This window comes from Bactrocera oleae, chromosome 6, assembly GCF_042242935.1.
Source record: "Bactrocera oleae isolate idBacOlea1 chromosome 6, idBacOlea1, whole genome shotgun sequence".
In the NCBI taxonomy this organism is placed as follows: domain Eukaryota; kingdom Metazoa; phylum Arthropoda; class Insecta; order Diptera; family Tephritidae; genus Bactrocera; species Bactrocera oleae.
Window position 1 is genome coordinate 29,325,245 of NC_091540.1, and position 27,811 is coordinate 29,353,055.

Genomic DNA, 27,811 nt, shown 5'->3' on the forward strand with positions numbered 1-27,811 from the left:
GTGGACCCCAGTGCCTATAGTTGACCTTCTACCGAAAATATCAGTCAACCCACCAAGAAATCTCAAACGAGTATACCATTTGGCTTTGCGAGAGTATAAAATGCTAGGTTACATCCGAACTTAGCCCTTCCTTACTTGTTAGGGTATAAAAATGTTTCTTTATGCGGAGAGAAGTATAACGACTAATATTCGAGAATAACTACTTAAATAATAATTTATTTCACCAAACGGGATGTTTTTTATTGAATACATACAACACACATATACACATAATAATATACAAAGTACTGTTTTATAGTCGTTATATAGTACAATAGTAAACAAGTATCTTAACTTGATGGTTTTTTATTTTGGCAATATTTTAACTGAATGCTTTCATGTATTTTATTTATGCCCCTATTCATTTTTCAATTTCAGTTAAAGCAATTCAACTTCAAATCAACCGAACTCAGTTTGGTATTACGAACTTCAACTATTTTCAGTCGCAGTTTTATTGGTGTCGTCAACATAGAAAGTGAAGATTTGACAGATCACAACAGAGCTGGAAATCTTTAAAAGGAAACTAATCAAAACAACTCAATTTCGATATTGCTCATGAATAAGTTAATAATCATTTAAATGGACGTTAGTTTCGATTTATATTACGATGAAAAAAAGTTGGAGCCAAAACTGATGTACTGCACAAATGGAAAAGCATGAGATGATTCAAATTCATTGGAACTTTCTAACAACAAGTAAGTCAAAGTTTTATTGATAATTGAATGACTTTTAATAATGTTTGTTGCAGATTCATAGGTTGTTTTCGTTTAAATAAGGAAGCATTTTGTTTTTTACCAAATAAGATGAAGGAACATTATCCACAACCTTTCCGTTTCCTTTGTAGAAGAAAAAAGTTTGGCATCACTTCAACCGAAATTTTTTTGGATGGATTTGAGTTGATGATACGGAATTTACGGGAAATCGATTTTCCAACTATGTTTAAGATGCAAGTTATTTAAAAAATACATAGCTGACATGCAACTTTAATTTGCTTTAATAATGACAACCTACTTCATTTATATATGAATTAGATACACTGTATATTGAACGATTGATCAAATATTTTTGAACATGCTTATCATTAATAATGCTGAGACACTATAAAACTATAGACAAAAACAAACATAAATTTATATGCACATTTAATACGTATGCATTCAATACAAACATATTTACCTCAATTAAGAACATGCGTCTATTCATGCATGCATAAATAGATGTATTCATATATAATATTATATATGTTATCATATATTGATTGTAAAAATGCACACAATATACATTCGAACATTTACACGCACATGCATTGAGTTGTACAATTATGTATATATATACACACATATTCATATATTTAATTAAATTATTTAGATTTAAAAACTGTATAAAAGAAAAAGAAAAACCCAATAAAAGTCAGAAGGAATAAATTCTCACGCAATGAAAGGTCTTTATTATTCCCCCACTTTTTTCAATTTAAACAACGATATATTATTGGTTATACAACAATATTCGTGCGGTTTGCTAAAAGATGGCGTAACTTCAATATTATTCCATTGTTCCAATATTCCAATATACGTTAGAAATCGACTGCCCTTGTGCGTCTTTTTCAGTATGTGTCATTCATATGAAGCATAAGCAATAAATTTTTTCACTCACATATGTCGAACTTTGGATCTATATTGTGTCTTTGAGGGGAGCTTTTTCATCATTACGAAGAAAACCTCAGCCTAATGTCTTCGTTTTTTGGTGGAGGTTTATGGTGAACATGCTCTAGCTGAGCGATCGTACCAAAGTGGTTTGCACGATTTAAAAGTAATGATTTTGGCTTTGAAGACGAAGAACGTCCTGGACATCCATAAAGTGTGAACACAAAATTTTTGGGAGTCACTGAAGCAGCTATTTTAAAGCGTTTAAAATCAGCCACCATGTCCTGTCGTTATTATGGGCTTATAAAATCGGCTGAAAGCTTTAATGGGGAACGCTACCGACAACAACTCATCAAATTGAAGCGAGTAATTGCCGACAAGGACATTAGGCAATAATTCACCCGCCTTACGGCTGAAATCTTGCCCCATCTGACTACTATTTGTTTCGGCTGAAAGCTTTATTGGGGAACGCTACCGACAACAACTCATCAAATTGAAGCGAGTAATTGCCGACAAGGACATTAAGCAATAATTCACCCGCCTTACAGCTGAAATCTTGCCACATCTGACTACCATTTGTTTCGATAGATGCAGAAATGTGGTTCACATCAAAACAGGTATACAAAATTGCCTTGATTCATTCTCGGTGCATTGCTTTTGAGAAGGAATTCACAAATTGTCAGAAAGATGGGACAATGTTATAGCTTCAGAAGGGGAAAACCTTTATTGATACTACTGTACATGTTTTTCTTAAATAGTTAACTACGGTTGCACCGAAACTCCTTCATAAAAAAAAAAATTTCTAAAAGGTTCCTTACAAATACATGTACGTATATAGTGTTCTGATATCAGGGTTCTGACAAATGAGCGGCTTCTCGGGGAGAAAAGGACGTGTAAGAAATTCCAGATTGATATTTTAAAAACTCAGGGACTAGTTCGTGTATGTACAGATAGACGGGCATGTCTAAATCAACTCAGCTGGTCACTCTGATTATTTATATATGTATACATTCTGTGGGGTACCCTACGAACTTAATATTCCCTCATCAAGGTATAAAAACCCGTACGAGCATCATTATATTATAGACCGTATAAATGGTTCCGAAATGTGAAACTTCTACTTAAACTTCACTGTAAATATCAAAATTTTCCAGATATACACACCTTTTATACTTATTTATAATACGTTAGTCGCAGTATAGAGTCTCTCATTTGGCTCTTTAAGTACATTTAATACTCTATTACCATCTGCACTTTGAAACAACGAAACTGTTTTTTTACATTTCGAATTAAAATTAAATCAGTTAAAGTTTTTTTCTTGTTGCCAACGTGTAAAATTTAAGATTTGGCAGATAATTAAAGGTTAACAATATATATAATTAACTTAAAATAAGTAAGGAAGGTCTAAGTTCGGGTGTAACAGAACATTTATACTTACTTTTTAGTTATCATATTTTATTTATTATTAGAAAGAAATTCTTTGGGAATTTCATTAAGATTTCTTACATATATACCGATAGATGCGATATAAAGTCAACCGAGGGTTCGAAGAATTTTATATTACGTATTTGGGGGCTAAGTGAAGTATTGACCCGACTTTATCCATTTTTGGCACAAGGTTTGGAACAAAAATATTCTAACCTAATTTCAATACAGGAACTCTTAGAGTGACTGATATGTTCGGTAAAAAATCAGTCATATGCACTGGTGTAAAAATATTTGGTGAGTAGGTTCTTGAAAAGTTGTAAAAGTAATTGGAAAATTTATTATATGGGAAGTAAGCGTCGTGTAACAGTAATAATAAGTTAGCCTCACACACCAAATTTGGTTAAATTGGAGATATAGAATTTTACCTAAAAGTGGGCGGTGCCACGCCTATTGTCAAATTTTTCACCAGCTCCCATTAAACCCTTCCCTGTCATCCTGGATGTGAAATTTAATGCTTGTGACTCTTTAAATTAGTGAGTTATTGCACTTTTAGGACCATTTTCTCAACGTCTGGTTAATATTATCTTTAACCCCTGGTAGCTTAACTGGATGATAACTTTATTTGACACAACCGTTTTCACCAAGTTGCGGTTAGCTGACCTACAAATAGTTCGTTTATTGTGAATCCGTGGCGAAAACAGTCAACAAAACTTACAGTGTGTAAACGTCATGAGCTATGTAAGTGTATGTTCAGACGCAGACTCTTTTTGCTACCGGTTTCCGTAGGCGAAGGGATGACGTGTAAAAACAAAGAGACCGTGCCGCTCGTGCTTGGGTGACGTACTTTGTGTTATTTTCCGTAACAGCTAGCTGCTACGTAATTCGCCATTCCTTTTCATTTTGAAATTCCTTTCATGGTTGCAACAACGCTCGGTTTCACAGGAATATTTACCTTATGTTCGGATATTTAAATGTTAATACCCTTTTTATACCCTGAACAGGGTATATTAAGAAGGAAACGTCGGAGACCATATAAAGTATATATATAAATGATCACCGTGACGAGCTGAGCTGATTTAGCCATGTCCGTCTGTCTGTCCGTCCGTCCGTCTGTCCGTCTGTATATACGCGAACTAGTCCCTCAGTTTTTGAGATATTGATCTGAAACTTTGAACACTTCTTTTTCTCCCCAAGAAGCTGCTCATTTGTCGGAACGGCCGATATCGGACCACTATAGCATATAGCTGCCATACAAACTGAACAATCGGAATCAAGTGTTTGTATGGGAAACTCTTTCATTTGACGCGGTCTCTTCACGAAATTTGGCACGGATTATTAGTTAAGGCAACAATGTAATCTCCGAAGAAATTATTCAGATCGGATGACTATAGCATATAGCTGCCATACAAACTGAACAATCGGAATGAAGTGCTTGTATGGAAAACTCTTTCATTTGACGAGGTATCTTCACGAAATTTGGCATGTATTATTATTTAAAGCATTAATCTAATCTCCGAAGAAATTGTATGGATCGGATGACTATAGCATATAGCTGCCATATTAACTGAACGATCGGAGTAAAGTGCTTGCATGGAACATTTTTTTATTTGACGAGGTATCTTCACGAAATTAGGCACGAGTTATTGCTTAAGGCAACAAATTATTCTCCACAGAAATTGGTCAGATCAGATCACTATATCATATAGCTGCCATACAAATTGAACGTTCGGAATCAAGTTATTGTAAGGGGCCTTTGTTTTTGTGAAGGGTATTATAGCTTCGGCGCAACCGAAGTTAACGTTTTTTCTTCTTTTGTATGTAATATGCATATGTTATGCAAATATGCTTAATAAATAATGATAATGACCGACAAAAGAATCCCCGTCTGAACTTCGTCTATGCTTATAGATTTTAGAGCTGACAACTGTAATTTCGTGTTCTGGTTAGAAACTAACCACGACTCCTTTCGGTAAAGTTTGCGACAACCTAATAAACATTTGGTTGCTAACCAGGTATTGAGAAAACCATTTTTCAACGTGTTGCCGATAAAAAGGCTCTTAGTATTTTTCAACATAACCGCTATATGGGCAGTGCACTTGGTTATCATGTGATCTTGCCCATTTTCACAGAGTATAAAGAAATGCAAAAAAACTTATTCTCAACAAGTTTGGTTGAGATAGCTTCAGTGGTTTGCAAAATATATACATTTAACCATTTAAAGGGCGGTTTCTAGCCCACTTTTAAACTATCTTAAGCCCACAAGTACTCCTCGCCGCTGCGATCCCCTGCACCAAATACCAGTTTTGTATATCAATATAGCGCTTAGTCAGGACACTTTATAGGTTTTCGTTTAATGTCGGTTTGTGGCCGTGACAGTGGTTCGCTTACGTTCATCTGCAATACCAAGCACACTTTGGTGTTAAGGAATACGTCTACCAGGTTTAATGAAAATATCTCAATTTTTATTCAAGTTATCGCTAGCACGGACGGACAGACAGGACAGGACTCGGATTTCAACGCGTCTCGTCACCCTGATCATTCCATATGTACTTGTATACGAGGTGTGTTCAACGAAAAAAGTGAATTTTGAATTTTTTTGAAAAAAACTTATTTATTGATCAATGTCTAGTTTGTCCCTTTCAACCGAAAATATCAGTCAACCCACAAAGAAATCTCAAACGAGTATACCATTTGGCTTTGCGAGAGTATAAAATGCTAGGTTACATCCGAACTTAGCCCTTCCTTACTTGTTAGGGTATAAAAATGTTTCTTTATGCGGAGAGAAGTATAACGACTAATATTCGAGAATAACTACTTAAATAATAATTTATTTCACCAAACGGGATGTTTTTTATTGAATACATACAACACACATATACACATAATAATATACAAAGTAATGTTTTATAGTCGTTATATAGTACAATAGTAAACAAGTATCTTAACTTGATGGTTTTTATTTTGGCAATATTTTAACTGAATGCTTTCATGTATTTTATTTATACCCCTATTCATTTTTCAATTTCAGTTAAAGCAATTCAACTTCAAATCAACCGAACTCAGTTTGGTATTACGAACTTCAACTATTTTCAGTCGCAGTTTTATTGGTGTCGTCAACATAGAAAGTGAAGATTTGACAGATCACAACAGAGCTGAAAATCTTTAAAAGGAAACTAATCAAAACAACTCAATTTCGATATTGCTCATGAATAAGTTAATAATCATTTAAATGGACGTTAGTTTCGATTTATATTACGATGAAAAAAAGTTGGAGCCAAAACTGATGTACTGCACAAATGGAAAAGCATGAGATGATTCAAATTCATTGGAACTTTCTAACAACAAGTAAGTCAAAGTTTTATTGATAATTGAATGACTTTTAATAATGTTTGTTGCAGATTCATAGGTTGTTTTCGTTTAAATAAGGAAGCATTTTGTTTTTTACCAAATAAGATGAAGGAACATTATCCACAACCTTTCCGTTTCCTTTGTAGAAGAAAAAAGTTTGGCATCACTTCAACCGAAATTTTTTTGGATGGATTTGAGTTGATGATACGGAATTTACGGGAAATCGATTTTCCAACTATGTTTAAGATGCAAGTTATTTAAAAAATACATAGCTGACATGCAACTTTAATTTGCTTTAATAATGACAACCTACTTCATTTATATATGAATTAGATACACTGTATATTGAACGATTGATCAAATATTTTTGAACATGCTTATCATTAATAATGCTGAGACACTATAAAACTATAGACAAAAACAAACATAAATTTATATGCACATTTAATACGTATGCATTCAATACAAACATATTTACCTCAATTAAGAACATGCGTCTATTCATGCATGCATAAATAGATGTATTCATATATAATATTATATATGTTATCATATATTGATTGTAAAAATGCACACAATATACATACGAACATTTACACGCACATGCATTGAGTTGTACAATTATGTATATATATACACACATATTCATATATTTAATTAAATTATTTAGATTTAAAAACTGTATAAAAGAAAAAGAAAAACCCAATAAAAGTCAGAAGGAATAAATTTTCACGCAATGAAAGGTCTTTATTATTCCCCCACTTTTTTCAATTTAAACAACGATATATTATTGGTTATACAACAATATTCGTGCGGTTTGCTAAAAGATGGCGTAACTTCAATATTATTCCATTGTTCCAATATTCCAATATACGTTAGAAATCGACTGCCCTTGTGCGTCTTTTTCAGTATGTGTCATTCATATGAAGCATAAGCAATAAATTTTTTCACTCACATATGTCGAACTTTGGATCTATATTGTGTCTTTGAGGGGAGCTTTTTCATCATTACGAAGAAAACCTCAGCCTAATGTCTTCGTTTTTTGGTGGAGGTTTATGGTGAACATGCTCTAGCTGAGCGATCGTACCAAAGTGGTTTGCACGATTTAAAAGTAATGATTTTGGCTTTGAAGACGAAGAACGTCCTGGACATCCATAAAGTGTGAACACAAAATTTTTGGGAGTCACTGAAGCAGCTATTTTAAAGCGTTTAAAATCAGCCACCATGTCCTGTCGTTATTATGGGCTTATAAAATCGGCTGAAAGCTTTAATGGGGAACGCTACCGACAACAACTCATCAAATTGAAGCGAGTAATTGCCGACAAGGACATTAGGCAATAATTCACCCGCCTTACGGCTGAAATCTTGCCCCATCTGACTACTATTTGTTTCGGCTGAAAGCTTTATTGGGGAACGCTACCGACAACAACTCATCAAATTGAAGCGAGTAATTGCCGACAAGGACATTAAGCAATAATTCACCCGCCTTACAGCTGAAATCTTGCCACATCTGACTACCATTTGTTTCGATAGATGCAGAAATGTGGTTCACATCAAAACAGGTATACAAAATTGCCTTGATTCATTCTCGGTGCATTGCTTTTGAGAAGGAATTCACAAATTGTCAGAAAGATGGGACAATGTTATAGCTTCAGAAGGGGAAAACCTTTATTGATACTACTGTACATGTTTTTCTTAAATAGTTAACTACGGTTGCACCGAAACTCCTTCATAAAAAAAAAAATTTCTAAAAGGTTCCTTACAAATACATGTACGTATATAGTGTTCTGATATCAGGGTTCTGACAAATGAGCAGCTTCTCGGGGAGAAAAGGACGTGTAAGAAATTCCAGATTGATATTTTAAAAACTCAGGGACTAGTTCGTGTATGTACAGATAGACGGGCATGTCTAAATCAACTCAGCTGGTCACTCTGATTATTTATATATGTATACATTCTGTGGGGTACCCTACGAACTTAATATTCCCTCATCAAGGTATAAAAACCCGTACGAGCATCATTATATTATAGACCGTATAAATGGTTCCGAAATGTGAAACTTCTACTATAAACTTCACTGTAAATATCAAAATTTTCCAGATATACACACCTTTTATACTTATTTATAATACGTTAGTCGCAGTATAGAGTCTCTCATTTGGCTCTTTAAGTACATTTAATACTCTATTACCATCTGCACTTTGAAACAACGAAACTGTTTTTTTACATTTCGAATTAAAATTAAATCAGTTAAAGTTTTTTTCTTGTTGCCAACGTGTAAAATTTAAGATTTGGCAGATAATTAAAGGTTAACAATATATATAATTAACTTAAAATAAGTAAGGAAGGTCTAAGTTCGGGTGTAACAGAACATTTATACTTACTTTTTAGTTATCATATTTTATTTATTATTAGAAATTCTTTGGGAATTTCATTAAGATTTCTTACATATATACCGATAGATGCGATATAAAGTCAACCGAGGGTTCGAAGAATTTTATATTACGTATTTGGGGGCTAAGTGAAGTATTGACCCGACTTTATCCATTTTTGGCATAAGGTTTGGCACAAAAATATTCTAACCTAATTTCAATACAGGAACTCTTAGAGTGACTGATATGTTCGGTAAAAAATCAGTCATATGCACTGGTGTAAAAATATTTGGTGAGTAGGTTCTTGAAAAGTTGTAAAAGTAATTGGAAAATTTATTATATGGGAAGTAAGCGTCGTGTAACAGTAATAATAAGTTAGCCTCACACACCAAATTTGGTTAAATTGGAGATATAGAATTTTACCTAAAAGTGGGCGGTGCCACGCCTATTGTCAAATTTTTCACCAGCTCCCATTAAACCCTTCCCTGTCATCCTGGATGTGAAATTTAATGCTTGTGACTCTTTAAATTAGTGAGTTATTGCACTTTTAGGACCATTTTCTCAACGTCTGGTTAATATTATCTTTAACCCCTGGTAGCTTAACTGGATGATAACTTTATTTGACACAACCGTTTTCACCAAGTTGTGGTTAGCTGACCTACAAATAGTTCGTTTATTGTGAATCCGTGGCGAAAACAGTCAACAAAACTTACAGTGTGTAAACGTCATGAGCTATGTAAGTGTATGTTCAGACGCAGACTCTTTTTGCTACCGGTTTCCGTAGGTGAAGGGATGACGTGTAAAAACAAAGAGACCGTGCCGCTCGTGCTTGGGTGACGTACTTTGTGTTATTTTCCGTAACAGCTAGCTGCTACGTAATTCGCCATTCCTTTTCATTTTGAAATTCCTTTCATGGTTGCAACAACGCTCGGTTTCACAGGAATATTTACCTTATGTTCGGATATTTAAATGTTAATACCCTTTTTATACCCTGAACAGGGTATATTAAGAAGGAAACGTCGGAGACCATATAAAGTATATATATAAATGATCACCGTGACGAGCTGAGCTGATTTAGCCATGTCCGTCTGTCTGTCCGTCCGTCCGTCTGTCCGTCTGTATATACGCGAACTAGTCCCTCAGTTTTTGAGATATTGATCTGAAACTTTGAACACTTCTTTTTCTCCCCAAGAAGCTGCTCATTTGTCGGAACGGCCGATATCGGACCACTATAGCATATAGCTGCCATACAAACTGAACAATCGGAATCAAGTGTTTGTATGGGAAACTCTTTCATTTGACGCGGTCTCTTCACGAAATTTGGCACGGATTATTAGTTAAGGCAACAATGTAATCTCCGAAGAAATTATTCAGATCGGATGACTATAGCAAATAGCTGCCATACAAACTGAACAATCGGAATGAAGTGCTTGTATGGAAAACTCTTTCATTTGACGAGGTATCTTCACGAAATTTGGCATGTATTATTATTTAAAGCATTAATCTAATCTCCGAAGAAATTGTATGGATCGGATGACTATAGCATATAGCTGCCATATTAACTGAACGATCGGAGTAAAGTGCTTGCATGGAACATTTTTTTATTTGACGAGGTATCTTCACGAAATTAGGCACGAGTTATTGCTTAAGGCAACAAATTATTCTCCACAGAAATTGGTCAGATCAGATCACTATATCATATAGCTGCCATACAAATTGAACGTTCGGAATCAAGTTCTTGTAAGGGGCCTTTGTTTTTGTGAAGGGTATTATAGCTTCGGCGCAACCGAAGTTAACGTTTTTTCTTCTTTTGTATGTAATATGCATATGTTATGCAAATATGCTTAATAAATAATGATAATGACCGACAAAAGAATCCCCGTCTGAACTTCGTCTATGCTTATAGATTTTAGAGCTGACAACTGTAATTTCGTGTTCTGGTTAGAAACTAACCACGACTCCTTTCGGTAAAGTTTGCGACAACCTAATAAACATTTGGTTGCTAACCAGGTATTGAGAAAACCATTTTTCAACGTGTTGCCGATAAAAAGGCTCTTAGTATTTTTCAACATAACCGCTATATGGGCAGTGCACTTGGTTATCATGTGATCTTGCCCATTTTCACAGAGTATAAAGAAATGCAAAAAAACTTATTCTCAACAAGTTTGGTTGAGATAGCTTCAGTGGTTTGCAAAATATATACATTTAACCATTTAAAGGGCGGTTTCTAGCCCACTTTTAAACTATCTTAAGCCCACAAGTACTCCTCGCCGCTGCGATCCCCTGCACCAAATACCAGTTTTGTATATCAATATAGCGCTTAGTCAGGACACTTTATAGGTTTTCGTTTAATGTCGGTTTGTGGCCGTGACAGTGGTTCGCTTACGTTCATCTGCAATACCAAGCACACTTTGGTGTTAAGGAATACGTCTACCAGGTTTAATGAAAATATCTCAATTTTTATTCAAGTTATCGCTAGCACGGACGGACAGACAGGACAGGACTCGGATTTCAACGCGTCTCGTCACCCTGATCATTCCATATGTACTTGTATACGAGGTGTGTTCAACGAAAAAAGTGAATTTTGAATTTTTTTGAAAAAAACTTATTTATTGATCAATGTCTAGTTTGTCCCTTTCAAAGTAATCCTCCGTGGATACAACACACTTGAGCCAATATTTTTTCCAATCCTCGAAGCACGTCTGAAATGCGCTTTTCGGTATGGCCATCAGCTCTTTCTTCGATTTTGACTTGATCTCATCAATTGTGGCAAAACGCTTTCCTTTCATTGGTTTCTTCAGTTTTGAGAATCTGGTGAGTACGGGGGTGACATGGTAACGGTTTTGTTTTTGGCCTCCTGATACCAATACCAATGTGACATTGCTTTTGTTCAAAATTTAGCTATTTCGGAACCAACTTTGCTGCCATATCCTTCATGCCCAAAACATTCGAGAAAATTTAATAGAATGAACCGATTGATATGCCAACATCTTATGCAACTTCCCTAATGGTGATTCGACGATTTTTAATAACAATTTCTTTCACAGTTTCGATGATTTTTTCGCTTGTTGACGTGGTCGCACCTCCAGGGTGCTCATCGTCATCAACATCTTCTCGGCCTTCTGTAAAGCGCTTGTACCACTTATAAACACTTTTTTTAAACAAAGTGAACTCACCGAATGCCACAGTCAACTTTTCAAGTGCCTTGAAGCACTTTACTAAATTTTTAACGCAAAATTGAATACATATTCTTTGATCCATTTCTTTCAAAAGTCAAAAATCGTGACTAACATTTTCTGTTGCTAAAAAGATATCTGCTAAAAACATATCTGTCCAATTATAACAAAAACAAAATATCGATAATCGAATGTACACAACCAGCGAAAAATCAAAATTCACCTTTTCCTTTGAACACACCTCGTATATAACTCTATACCTATCTCGATTAGTTTTAGGTAATACAAACAACCGTTAGATGAACAAAACTACAAGGTGCGTTCCAAAGTAAACAGGACTTTTAAAAAAAGACAGAACAAATGGTTTTATCGGCAAATCAAATAATTTTATTCAAAATAGTCTCCTTCTGCTTTAATACAGCTTTTTGCACGGGCCAAAAGCATGTCTAACGAGTTTTGTAGCTCGTTGCCCGGTAAGGCCGCCAGTATGCCGGGGAAGCCTTTTGAATGGCCTCCACGTCTGCATAACGCTTTCCTTTCATCGGCAAATGCATTTTTCCGAAAAGGTAGAAGACGCACGGTGCCAAATCAGGGGAATACGGGGAGTGGTTGATTGTTAAAATGTGATTTCTGGTCAAATAATCGGCCACAAGCGTCGATCGATGAGACGGCGCATTGTCGTGCAACAAACGCCAACTTCCATCTTCGCGATATTCGGGCCGAACATATATACTCTGTGCGACCATTATAAATGTTGCGAGAGTATAATATACAAATAAAGCAGTACAATATAGTTATTACTTGCAAAAGAGTGAAAAACTATTTATGGAGACATACGTTTTGATCAAGATATATTTCAAGGAGTCAAGTTGGGGCTAAAACTTATTAATATTCAATGTGAATAATATTAAAATTCTTGGGGATTTGACAAGTTTATTTATTGATATTTATACTTCCTTAACGACAAGACATCGATAAGAGTTTCAAATCTGAAGTTTCAATTTCTGAAGTGTGGAAATATCTTTCGTTTGAATCAACGAAGATCGAATATGTTGTACAGTCGTGTCTGGGTATAGTGAACACTCTAAATAGTGAACGCCTTGATATAGTGAACAGCTAAATTTTTACCTTGGGTACTCTTAATACGCCATCGCAGCCGGACCAAATACTGCAGCTCATTAGAGCCTGTAATCCGAATCTGCCAACTGGGTAATGGATATTCGTCAAGGCCTTCGACGACCCGCCAGCGGAATATGGTGTGGAGACGAAACGAGCCACAATACAGATTCTGCTGTTGTTAACAAAGGAATCTATAGAACTGTTTGCGAAAAGTGGCGGGGAATATAGCTTCGGATTCACAAAGATGAAGGCGAGGAAGATCAAATGGAGTTCTCGAGTGACGTAGGAAACACTGAACCCTTTTCCTTATTGTCCGACCCCGTCGAAACAGCTCGTTTTCTGGGCCTCCCTTTAGATGATCTGACGACAACCAAACTGAAATTTACCACCCAAGCGGGGACTAGATAACCGTTACAACAACAACCACAGGCCACTGTCTAATAGGCAGACATGCAAGTAGACTTGGAAGGCCATATAATGACTATTGTAGAAGCTGTCAGGAGTAGAGGAGAAGGATACCATACAACATTTTCTAAACGATTGTACGGCTCTCTATAGGAAAATAATCGCATCGGCCAATCAATGTCACAATTTCTTCAAATTATCGAATTTTCAAACTTTTCTCGCAATAATTTGGTGGTTGCACGTGCCGTGTGGCACGTAGCACCGTCTTGTCGGAACCAGATGTTCTGTAAATTAACTTCTTCAAATTTCGGTCACAAAAAGTTGGATATCCACGTCTATACCGCTCTCCATTGACAGTAACCACCAGCTTCATTTCGAAAGACGTACGGACCGATGATTCCACCAGATCAAAAACCACAACAAACTGTCAATTTAGGTGAATGTAATGGTTGTTCATGAATAATTTGTGGTCTTTCTTCACACCAGAATCAATATTTTTTTTATTTACCGCACCACCAGATTAAAGTTATCCTCATCGGAGAAGATGAATTTCTGAAAAAAATCTTTATCGTTTTCAAGTTATTCCAAATCAAAATCGACAAATTCGGCGACTTTACGGTGGTCCAATGGCTTTAGTTCTTGAGTGAGAACAATTTTATACGAATTCAAGCCCTAATCCTTTCTCAAAATCCGCCAGGTTGTGGCTGAGACAGTCCCAATTCTTGACATTCTTGGAATCGACAAATTGCGGTCTTCAGCAACACTTGCCTGAACGGCAGCAACATTTTCATTACTTCGGGCGGTTCTTTGTCTTATAGGCTTTTGAACATTATGTAAAGAAAATGTGCGTTCGAAATTTTCAACAATTCGACGAATGGAGAGCTTAGGTGGGCGATTATTACGACCATAAAATGGCAAAAGCGCACGAAAAGTTGCAATTGGAGAACGATCATTTTGATAATAAGATTGAATAATTTGCAAACGTTGTTCTTGCGCATTTCTTTTCATGATGAAATTATAAACATTACTGAATACAGGGAAAAAAAATGTGGAAAACGGTTGGCCTAAAGGGCCATCCCTGCAACTCTTTGAGCTCAAAAGTTTAATGGGAGTTTAATATAACAATAATAATAATAATGGTTTGGAAGAAATTCGAAAAAAAACGATTTTTCAAAATTTCACATTTTTCGAAATTCAAGTGCAATGAAACCCTTTTGAATGCCGTTTATTTATTCAAATCGGTTGAGCCGTTTAAAAGTTATAAGAGGTTTACATACATCTACACACACACACCCATACATCCACACATACATACGGACATCATCGTATAAATGTTCGCGGAAGCTTCCTCGACCCTCAGAACGTCGAGATCTGTTGAGAACTCGATTTTTGCAAAATGGGGTGAAACCAATAACTTCCCGATTTTTAAAAATTTTCAATTTTCTTAGCGGGAAGTTCAAAAGTACAGATCATGACATGTTAAAAATAGTCGAAACGACACTAAGATATCATTTCACCCCTATTGGAAAGACAAATAGCGCATCTAAACGGAAAACTTTTAAGGCTTTACAATCCAAAGCACCTTGACAACGCACCTATTCATCCGCCAGAAAATGAGCAAAGCCAAACCAAAGCGAGGATGTGAGACACCGATAATATGAACAAATCTGATGATGGCGAACCAGAAGATATACTCGCCACAAATCTTGTAAAAGCTACTGAAGCTATTACAAATTGCGGTAAATTTAGTAAATTGACTTAGGCCAACACAACACGAAAGGGGTAGAAAAATCAGTTTCTGAACGAAAAAAACATACGTCTTTTTTTACCACTGTGTTCGCTTTTTTTCAATGAAATTTTATTAATAAACATGGAATGTTTCATATAAATATATTTTAATCATCATGCGAATCATGAAATTTGGGACACAGAAAAACGTAATTTTTGAGAAAATAACAGATGTTTTTGAAAAAATAAATATCAGCATTGATATAGTGAACAATCCCTGCAATAATTAGTTTACTATATCTAGACACAACTGTACTTGTTTATAGGAAATTAAATATTGATATGCAAAATGTTTATGATATATGGTACCAAAATGTTTATGCTGGATTTGTTTTCAAATCCACGAGAGGAAGGACAATAATATGTCAAGAAACCGTATTAATGTAGATAAATTAGTAAAACTTTGTTGTGATAAACTTTGAACATATTGGCTGTTTCTTAAATGGTTTAAACCCCTACATTTCAAATCATGTTAAACTAATATACTAAATTAACCATCTGTCATAAAGGAGCTTAAATAAGTTCAAGCTAAAAGAATACTTTAACCAATTTCGCATTGTAAGTATTACAGGATAGAGTAAGATTAAAAGTTAAGAGCTTTGACAAAGAAATATCTAATAATAAATAGCTTAAATTGTTGGTACTTACCCATAACAATTAAAGGAGCTGTACTGAAACCGAATTCATCAGCACCAAGTAACGCCGCCACAACAACGTCAAAGCCTGTACGCAACTGACCATCAGCTTGAAGTATAACCCTGTAATAAATACCAAGAGTTTTTAATCAATAACATAAATTTTACACCAAAATGTGAATATTAAGGTACTTTTTTCATGCTAGATGCCTATAATCGATTTATTTTGATCTACTTTATTATGTTAGCTTAAATGACTAAATGCCACATCCATCAATATAGTGTGCAGAAAAAAAAGCCAAAATCCGATTCCTCCATCCACTCCCCATATAACGGTTTTGTTAGAAACTACTTAAAGAGCCATAAAATAAAAGCTAAATGAGTCAGAGACATTAAATTTTACCTCCAGCAAGCACAAGAGAGCTTTATAGGAGCCGGAAGTGCGAAAACTACAACTACGCTCACTTTCCATATAACACAAATTCAAATTCCATCCGGTTCTTTCGCTTTTCAGAAATATATGTATATAACTAAAGCACTAAATAATTTATCGGGATAAAAAATTGCACAAATAGTGCTTTTAAGATATGAAAATTGTCAAAATTGGACCATAATTGTCAAAATTGGACCTCAAGTCTGAAAATTGTCAAAATTGGACCTTAACTATAAAGCTATATACCGAAAATGTGGACCACAGTGCCTATGGCTGACTTTTTATCGAAAATATCGCACAATGTGGGAGATATGTTATATAATTGAAGTTCGAAAATAATACTTTCCTGATAATAATCTTGGCAGCCATTTCTCGAAATTATCCGGCCGCCAAACGCCACACAAAGATTTTACTCACCCCAATAGCGACAATTTTGTTTGCTGACGAAGCCATTAAGATTCATGTCTCATCTGAAAAGATGATTTCTCGATTTTTCCAGCGCCCAATCGGCAAAACTACGGCCAAATCAAACCGCAATACTTGTCATGTTGTCATCGGAGAGAGGCCCAACTGCGCAGAAGCACGTTGTACCGACTGATTCGGATTGGCCTCAATACTACCATGAACGGCAGCGATATTTCCTTCACTACATGATTTTCTTTGACGGGGAGGTAGCACACTATTATTTAATAAATCATTTGCGAATTTTACAATTATGCGTTGAATAGCGCGCTAAGAAGGAGGTATGACGCTCCGTGCTTTGTGCGAAGAGCTCTTACAGTAACCACCGGAGAATGTGAATTTGCGTAATAATCTTGGACAATTTCAAAACATTTTTCATGACACGACGAGTTAGCAAACCTTATTGAACACACTGACAAAATTTGAAGCAAATCTGTAAACAAACATGGCCGCCACGAGCTGCCAAAATCACGTTCTTGTTGTAGCGGTTATCTGATCCCCGGTCCGGTAGTAAGGTTCAGGTTGATTGTCATCGAAGCCATCTAACGGTACGCCCAAGAACGTGCTGTTTCGACGGGGTCGGACCATAGGAAAAAGGGTGTTAGATGGGTGGGGTTTGTTGGGCATGCAAGTAGTGTTATGCGGAGACTCGTTGCATGCTGGACATGTATTTAGTATATCGGGGTCGATTCTGGATAAGTAGGAGTTTAACCTGCAACAGTACCCAGATCGAAGTTGCGCAAGGGTCACTTTAGATTCTCGTGGCAACTCGAGCTCTTAATCTGTATTCAACAGCCGTGCAAATTGCACCATGTCGACCAGTCTGTTCCGGTCGGAACGTTACATCAGTCAAGTGCAATTCTTATACTAATTGGTATGATTGGCTGCGTACCACGCGTGTGCTGCAGGGGTCTGCCCCCGCAGCCTTCTACGGTACCGTTCCCAAACAGCACCAGAGGGCGACAACCCCCCCTGCGGGTTCTACAGCTGCAACAACCACCACCTACACTCCACTCCCTCACCCCCAGAATCACTCCTAGACATCCGAGACAAACTTGATTACCAGAGTTCAAATGCAATGGACTACGTAGTAAGATCGAGGAGATAGTTGCATTCATGAGTTGGGAAGGCGTATCGATAGCTGCGGTCCAAGAAACCAAGTTAAAGAGCCGGTCAGATATTCTAAGTTGTGCTGGTCTCAACGTTATACGTAAGGATCGCGAGCGAGATAATGGTGGAGGCCTAGCACAATTTTGAGCAATATATATAATATAAGTGCGCTACTTCGTGGTGAAAACCGTTTGGTACTTGGCGACTTTAACGCGCACCACGATTTTTGGCACTCCTGCCTGTCAAACGATCGTAGGGGGATGGAGCTGGCGGAGAAGAGAGCCGATTCGACATTCTGCACAATGAATGACAAAGCCCCCACCAGAATTATGGGCATTTGTAATAGCTCGCACAAAATTACCAACACAAGTGGTGGGTTGATAAATAGTATAACTTGGCTACCTATGCTAACCCTCGCATCCGACCATCTGTCCATAACTATCTCGATCGAGAAACCTCCCGACTTTATTTCTGTGGACAACCGTACCTTCGTTAACTTTAACAAAGCTGGGTTGCTTCACAGAATTTACCGAGAGCACCTTCACCTTACTAGATAGTCAAAATCACGTCATCCCTATTGGTAGACACTATATTATAGTTTAGCTGAATAAGATCATAAAAAATTCCTTTTTAAATGCTTTGAAGATTAAAAAAAAACGCTAGCATAAGTGGGTGATTAATTTGAAGGGGACAAAAGAGATATTCACGAATAAATAAACACTTTCTTAAGAAATACAAAATTCGCGGTATTTTTTAAAAAAAACCTCGTATATATGTATATAGATTGATTTAAATAAAATATCTCGCAAATGGGCAAGAAGTAGCAGTTACTCAGATTAATGACTTATAATATAAGTTAATATGATTAAAAATATTATTCTAATGGTTGAAAAATGAATGCTGAATCTTAAACAACATTTCCAAATATACGATTTGGCAATACCAGAATATATTCCTCCACCAGTGATCTTTGCAAATTGCGAGAATATAAAATATTCAGTTACATTTGAACCTAATCCCTTCTTTTTTTTTTTGAAAATTAGTAAATACGATGACATGAAACAGTATGTTATCTCGTTTAGATTTAACCACCCAACATAATCTCAAGAACTATTTTCGCTCTATTTTCTGGCGTTACTGTGTTTTGTCTCTGTCGTGAACGGGGTGCAATATTTGCGTTGGCTAGTTTATCTGGAAATTCAGCAAACCAGTACTTAACCGTTGAAAATGCTGGGATAGATTTGCCGTAACTTTTATGAAACCATCGCTTGCATTAACAGTGTTTTCTCATCAAGAAACAATGCGTTATTAAAATACGAATTTCATTTATTCCTTTTGTAGCTGTAAATAGAGGAGATAGCATCACGTTTAGACTTTTCAGTCCACCAAAGCTGATAAGGAAGTTACATTCCTTGTACTATAGAATTAAGTCAGACACTTAAAATTTAACCTGCCCCTCCAGTTGATCTTATATCGTACATCAATATTTAATAAAATATAATTTGGCCTTTTTTTAAACCAACACTGTTTGAAGTTATGTCTTGTCTCTCCTAGTTCCTACAGTGAACTTGAGCTTGCCTAGGTTTAAATAGATTTAAGATTTTATTACCTTTGAACAAGCAGATTAATTAAATAAAGCTATATTAACAGAAACAAAAAAACGATGGACTCGTGTCGTTATGTTGTTGTTGTAGCGGCAGAATTCTGCCGTTGACAGTCCTTGGCCGGAATAAATCCGGGTCCGTTCCGGTTACGTAGACCCGACTGTCGTGGGAACGGGACTCGTATTTATTTATCTTTTGTTTGGCTTTGGTTCATTTACACCTTAAATTTTGTTCAACTAACCGAAACCTTTATTTACTTTATAATTAAGTTTCTGTATTAGTGTCAAGCATACTTGTGTCTTCGATTAATACACACCTATTTCGCTCTTATTCCGAAATAAGCTTCTTCCACATTTATCCAAATTCACCAAATTATTTTTTAACTTCAATTCTCAATTGTCAAACGAATAACAATATATTTTTTTTGTTGCCCTGGATATCTTAGCAAATTTGATGGTTTTAAGCGTCCAGATTACGAATTCGATTTTAAGATTAATCATGAAAATTTTGAATGTGCTCTGGTTTTTATGATAATAGCATATCTTATATTTTGATCAATTATCGAATTATTAGAAACCGCTACAATCTACAATCGGAAGTGAAAGAAAGGGTAAAAGAACTACGCCAAAGTTATTTTCTGAAAATGAATTCAGGGATTTATGTTGATTAATTTAAGAATGATTAAAAAATGTGAAAGCATGGGCGTGGAAGGGTACTGTTTTAATTACCATACATTCGTAGAAAATTTCCGAAACTTGGTATGGAAAAGTTGAAAAGTGCAAAGTTGGTTTGGGCGTTTTATTGAGATATAACAAAAGTTTTTGACATTTTTGTCTATGTTTACTGTGTCCTGACTTTTCAAAACAAACTGATATTATAATAATTAATAAACGAGAGCAAATCTTACAAAACAACTGATCGTTTCATGAATTGTAAGCACAAATTAATAAAAAAATCGATCTTATCTACGGCTAGGAAACCAATGTAGGCCAGTGTAATTTGAGTGTACAATTTTTGATAACCTCCTTATTTGGTTTTGTTTAATAAAAAATAATATTTATTTGAATATGTAGTTACCTTGAACGCAGATTGTTTAGGACAAGAACTTGATGCGTTTCAGCCACCCCTAATTCCCATGGCAGTCCAGCATGCTTAATACCAGTCCAAGAGCTTGCTCCAGTTCCGCCATCATGCCCTGATATAACAATATGTTCTGCCTTACCCTACAAATATATGAAGTTTTTTTTTAATAGAAAATCATTGTTTTATTTAACAATCCATTTATTATTATTTATTTGTATTTTGATAATAACCTTAGCAACTCCGGATGCTACTACTCCAACACCGACTTCAGAAACTAACTTAACACTTATTCTTGCATTCGGATTTGAGCATTTTAAGTCATATATAAGCTCTGCTAAATCTTCAATTGAATAAATGTCGTGGTGTGGCGGTGGTGAAATAAGGCCAACACCAGGAACAGAATGGCGAGTTTTTGCTATTTCCTTCGTAACTTTATACCCAGGGAGTTCACCACCTTCTCCAGGTTTGGCACCCTGAGCCATTTTAATTTGAAGGTCGTCCGCATTTGCAAGATATGCTGCTGTTACTCCAAAACGTCCTGATGCAATTTGCTTTATTGCTGATCTCCTACTATTCTGTGAATCTTTTTCTGTAAAGAAATCAAAACATTTCAGACTTTATTAAGCACTATCAATTTAATTAAACACTAGTCATAGCCACTTGAAAATAAAATGAAAGGAAAAATATTAAAAAAAAGATGTAATATGTTAAATTACATTGATTTAATATGTTAAATTACATTGTAGTAAACTATTCAGCACAGCGAAATTATTTACGATTAAAGACGAAAACGTTATAGACGATAAAGAGATTTTAACTTGAGGTTAAAATTTTAAAATTATTAATAATAAATTTTTGTAAAGAAAAAATCAACATAAAATTTTGAATTTTATATTTTACTAATCGTATATTTAATCTCTAACAAATTAAGAATATAACATGTAACATTTATTTTTATAATTGAGGTGGGTAGAGTTGATAGTTTTTTATTTTTACCCATATATACCATATATTTTAATTGCAATTATAATTTTCTATTTTAATATAATGCAACACTATTCGGTGCACAATATTCTTGGTTAACCTTTTTAATATATTATATGAGCATGCAATAGATAATTGGCTGTGAGAAAAAACATGGATTATCCAATTCTAAACCAAAAATAGAGATTGTTTGCTCTTTTGACTGAATTGAAATAAATGGGAAACTGTAGCCTTCTGAAAAGTATTGTAGATTTTGACAGAATCATTAGAGTACGTGGCACGAGACCACATCTGCTCGATAATCCCTTATACCGGTAATGCGGCATTGCAACTCCACTCAATTAAATTGAAGTTAAAGCAATAACTTTATATCAACCAAACTATTTTTGGGTATTACGAACTAAAACTAATTTTTGAAGAAGTAATTTGATGTTGCCAACCTAAAAAAGTGAATATTTGGCAGATAATGAAAAGTTTCGAACGAAAAATTAAAACAAATCAAATCAGTTATTGCTCACAAAAGGGTGAATAAATATTTAAATAGAAATAATTTCTGATTTATATTATAATGACCGAAATGTTGGGGGCGAAAACTGATGTGTTACGCCTACCAAAAAGTAACATTTTATTGACAAATATATAAATGGCTTTTAAATAATTTTTATATTATATTTAATGTGGGTTTGAGTGTGCTAAAGTATGCAAACATTTCTTTATTACTTCATTGAATACTTTTTTAATTATATATATACTGTGGGCATAAAAACCAATCAGTAGGAAAATTTAAATTATAAGGTAAAATATTCATACAAGGAAAAAAATGAAAGTGAGAGTTTATTTGGATTTGTAATAGCGATAAAATAATGTATTAGCCAACAAATTTTTATGTTAAATTTTTCAGGAGGGAATTTTTTTTAATTTGGTCAAATAATATAATTAGGAGTAGTGTACAATATTGATCACAAAATTCATTAAAATAGTAATACCACAAGGATTGTTTGTTTTTATTTCATAATTTTATTGTATTTATTGGGAAATATCTCAATCATGACATTGTTGCGCCTCCTTTTGCCTTAATCCCGCCCTGATTCTTGCATTGACGATATAAGCTTTTGTTGTAATCCAAACTCCACTAACACGTCTTAAAAAGAAAGGAATCCAGTTCTTTTTGGATCTTGGGCTTCTGTATGGTTACCTGTTTCTTCATAATTACCCACAGCTTTTCGATCGGGTTCAAATCGGGGCTATTCTCAAGCTACACTAACTGCTTTATTCTTTTTACAGCTATCAAATTGCGAGCCTGCAAAAAAAAAACAAGGTAGAAGATCAAAATTAGTTATGAATGAGATTGATAAACTGGTAGTAGAATTTGTAAAAAAAATTTACTTACGATGTTGGCCCTTTCACATGGCGCAGAATTGTGCTGGAAGATGACCTCGTTTTTTGTTGATACAGTTCTTCGATGCAGGGTACAGTGTTACCAACTTAGGGGTTTCCCCCCTAAACTTAGGGGTTAAAAGAGTCGAATGGGATTTTTTTGAGATGTTAAATATTTAGGGGTATTTTTACTTTGAATATTAATTGTTTTAACTGAAAGATATGAAAAATAGATTACAGACTACGTTCACGTCAAGGCGTAGTAAAGCAGAACGAAGCAAAATGTTGGGCAACCCTCCTCATTTTTTTGACATAGTATTTTCATTATTTTCCTATTGGATTGACATACGAGTATATGTATTTATGTTTAGTATGCCGAATCCGTTATGAATATAATACAAAACGCAAAATGTATAAATAAATGTTATCTTATTTTATTTTTGAAATTTATAGAAAGGACCAGGAAGTCCGTATCGTTTTATACATGAACCTCTTGTTCCTTCTTGTAAATAATAACGATAAACAATATTAATTTAAAAAATTTCAATAGAATTATCGCCGTGGTCGAATTGCAGCCTTACTTCAGTAACGTTAAACGTTTTATTTTTATTTAATTTAGGTAAAGAATCTGCAACCACACTTAAAATGCTCATGCACGCTTTTTGTTGTACTTCGAATGAGGACTTCCACAATATGTTTTTTATTGTTATTTACCATAAAAAATTATGTGGCATTCGTTTTGTCATGATTAACATTTTTCTTATTGTGAATTGCTACACCTGTAAAGTTACTCAACTCACATGCCGTTATTTACAATTTATTGATATATTGCAGGTTGGATTGCACCTGACAGTACGAATGAAAGTTTGGCCTAAGTCGTGCGAATTAGTAGTACCGACAAACATAAGAAATCAATTAATGTGATAAGGCCGCCAAGCAATTTTTTTTTAGAGGTATAGAATTTTAAATTGCAATAAAACAACGATGTATTATTCGATTGACATGAATTTTATTTATCTGCAAGATAATCTTGTGGCATTACATTCTATTGTAAATATGATTTTTGGCATATGACCGCCACGGCTGGCTCGGATGTAGTCCAATCTGGACATCCAATTTTCGATGACTTTTTCCAACTTTTGTGGCCGTACACGGCGAATGTGGTTTTCCAAATTGTTAGCGTTTGTGGCTTATGCGCATAGACCAATGACTTTACATAACCCCACAGAAAGTAGTCTAGCGGTGTTAAATCACAAGATCTTGGAGGCCAATTCACAGGTTCAAAACGTGAAATTAGGCGGTCACCAAACGTGTCTTTCAATAAATCGATTGTGGCACGAGCTGTGTGACATGTTGCGCCGTCTTGTTGGAACCACAGCTCTTGGACATCATGGTTGTTCAATTCAGGAATGAAAAAGTTAGTAATCATGGCTCTATACCGATCACCATTGTCTGTAACGTTCTGGCCATCATCGTTTTTGAACAAGTACGGACCAATGATTCCACCAGCCCATAAAGCGCACTAAAAAGTCAGTTTTTCTGGATGTAATGGTGTTTCGACATACACTTGAGGATTAGCTGCACTCCAAATGCGGCAGTTTTGTTTGTTGACGTAGCCATTCAATGTGTGCGCTTCATCACATCATACGATAAAATGAACGTAGTGCGCGATACGTATTCCGGACAGAACCATTATTTTCGATATAAAATTACACTATTTGCAGGCGTTGTTCAGGCGTGAGTCTTCTTCTCACTTCTTCTTTATTAGCAGTTGATAATTTAATAAATATACTACTGCAGCTAGATTTGTCATCGTATGCGTTGAAAAACCTTAAACTTCGTCGTACTAGGTGTTCGATGTTTATAAAAACTGTGCTTGGCACCACAATGCTTGAAGCATTAACAGAAGAAATCAGTAATTCTCCTTACTCAATTATACTCATATTGATGAAAACATAGATTTTTCAACGGTAAAAGATTTGTGCATTATGGTTCTATTTTTTTCACAAAAGACAGGGCAAGTTGTGACAACTTTTTACCGGGTACTAAATTTAGTAGAATGTGACGCTAAGAGTGTACAGCAGGCAGCTCATGTTGCACTTCCAGAGACTAGGATGTAACATGAACACCAAGATGCACTTCCTCTTCAGCCATTTAGACCGCTTCGCAGAAAATTTAAGCGACTTAAGCAAAAAAACAAGGAAAACGCTTTCATCAGGATATTCGCCCTATGAAAGAGCGATATCAGGGTCGTTGGAATGCAAATATGATGGCTAATTACTGCATTCACCACAAGACTGATGTTTCTAAAGGAAAGAATTTTGTTTCGTGTAAAGTAAGATATATTTTTTAATTATAAAATTGTAGTATTTTTTGACTAAAAATGAAATAGGTTCAGTTCCATTTTGCCGGGCAAATAACCCCTTTTTCGATTTTTTTTTATGAAATCTGCTACAGTATTCTCGTCGAATCCCACAATGCCCGATATTTATCTAGAGCTTTGATTCGACTGCGATAAAGCTATTTTCCCTTTAGTGACATCAGTCGTCGCTTTCGCATGAATTTATTTATTAAATTTTATTTATATAATTGCACTTTCACAAACTTTTTAAAAACACAATTAATATCTTAATGATGCGAATCAACTCTTTACAGCACTATAAATACAAGATAAAAATGGCATTCCAATTCAATTGGGAATAGCGAACTTACTCAAACTTAAACTGTGTGCAACTACCTGACCCGTTTTTATGCTCAGTACTATATATATATATATATGTATATAAACTGAAAAACAAACTTAAGCGATGTTCATCGTGAATTATCAATTACAGGACAGGTTCCTCTGAATATACTACAGAGGGTACAGCCAGTACCTTTAAACAAATTTGGCCCAATAATTTGTAGTACAATAATTTACTTCCCTTTCATAAAAGTTTCCTGAAAAGCTTTTTAACGTTTAACTATTAATAATGCAATATTTCATTAGTGTAAATAAAGAAAAAAAATTTGAATACGAAGTTTGCCTTTCATACTTTGCGATTAGAGAACAAAAACAAATATTAATCATAGAAAATCGCTTTATTGTTTCTCAAAATATTCTCCATTAAGATCTATGTATGTATACACTTTTGCATGCGTTTGAACCAATTGTCTGAGCACTTTTGTCACTCTGATTGAGGTATCACCACAACATGCGTTATAAACGCTTCAACCGCCTCTTCAGGTGTCGTCGACCTTTTATTTTTTTTTACGTACAGGAATAAAAAAAATTCATTCGGTGACAAGTCAGAACTAGACGGTGAATGACTCATAAAATCGATGTTTTGAGTGCTCAAAAATGCAGTTTCAGTCAACGTATGAGAGCTCGCATTGTCGTGGTGAAGAGTGATTCCTCTTCGGCTCTTGGTTTTCCTGATTTGTTGAAAGACAACTGGCAAACAAATGGTTGTGTACCACTCAGAATTTACTGTTCTGAATCTACTTGTTGTTCATATTGTGGTTGTGGTATCGCCAAAAATTTAATAAAGTTTATCACTGCAGTGATGCTGAGTTAATCCAGGTAGAAAGTTTTAAAAAATAATCGCGCATAAATGTTTCGGTTTAATTCCTTTTTTTTGCCGAGATGAATATTTTAAGTTACTATAAACAACACAAATAACGTTCGTATGTCAAAACGTTCTGAGTATGTAAAACATCAAAAATGTCAAACTTTATGATAAAATTGTGAGTTGCCAGTTTGCAACACTAGGTTGCCAAATCACAAATTTTTTTTTCTCCAAGTAAGTGTCTCTTAATTGTAACGGGAATGTCCCCTGCCTTTAATTTTCTATTTTTTCTTATTATCAGATAGAATTCGAATCTAGCTTCCAACCACTTGGAAAATATACATTCGAATCAGAAAGGGTAACAGTTCGCTTGAGAACACAGAAAAGGCAGTTCAAATATGAGGGGGAAGAGGAGCCAATTCGCCATGCTAAAAAAATTCTAAAACTAATTTCTACTTTACCATTATAGATAATGCATTATCTTCAATCGATGAAAGATACGATCAGTTGAAACAAATTACTAAACCTTTCGGATTTTTATTTAATATTGATCAGCTGCAAACTTTTACACGCAAAGTCATTTTTGTAAAAATGGCATTCCAATTCAATTGGGAATAGCGAACTTACTCAAACTTAAACTGTGTGCAACTACCTGACCCGTTTTTATGCTCAGTACTATATATATATATATATGTATATAAACTGAAAAACAAACTTAAGCGATGTTCATCGTGAATTATCAATTACAGGACAGGTTCCTCTGAATATACTACAGAGGGTACAGCCAGTACCTTTAAACAAATTTGGCCCAATAATTTGTAGTACAATAATTTACTTCCCTTTCATAAAAGTTTCCTGAAAAGCTTTTTAACGTTTAACTATTAATAATGCAATATTTCATTAGTGTAAATAAAGAAAAAAAATTTGAATACGAAGTTTGCCTTTCATACTTTGCGATTAGAGAACAAAAACAAATATTAATCATAGAAAATCGCTTTATTGTTTCTCAAAATATTCTCCATTAAGATCTATGTATGTATACACTTTTGCATGCGTTTGAACCAATTGTCTGAGCACTTTTGTCACTCTGATTGAGGTATCACCACAACATGCGTTATAAACGCTTCAACCGCCTCTTCAGGTGTCGTCGACCTTTTATTTTTTTTTACGTACAGGAATAAAAAAAATTCATTCGGTGACAAGTCAGAACTAGACGGTGAATGACTCATAAAATCGATGTTTTGAGTGCTCAAAAAT

General features: G+C 35.0%; 1 protein-coding gene and 1 long non-coding RNA gene across 3 annotated transcripts in view; one reads left to right on the forward strand and one right to left on the reverse strand.

Moving 5' to 3' along the window:
- Positions 1-27,811, reverse strand: part of LOC106620726 (uncharacterized) — a 122,894-nt gene that overhangs the window by 9,651 nt on the left and 85,432 nt on the right. For both annotated transcript variants that reach the window (XM_036368913.2, XM_014239317.3), the window contains exons 7-9: positions 20,876-21,234; positions 20,640-20,785; positions 15,967-16,076 (exon numbers count right to left, since the gene is read on the reverse strand). In XM_036368913.2, the coding sequence (XP_036224806.1) occupies positions 15,967-16,076; positions 20,640-20,785; positions 20,876-21,234 (615 nt within the window). The remainder of the gene's footprint in view (positions 1-15,966; positions 16,077-20,639; positions 20,786-20,875; positions 21,235-27,811) is intronic.
- Positions 1,536-7,171, forward strand: LOC118682077 (uncharacterized). The gene is made up of 3 exons (XR_004977741.2): positions 1,536-2,299; positions 6,139-6,455; positions 6,509-7,171. It is a non-coding gene; the product is annotated as an uncharacterized lncRNA (long non-coding RNA).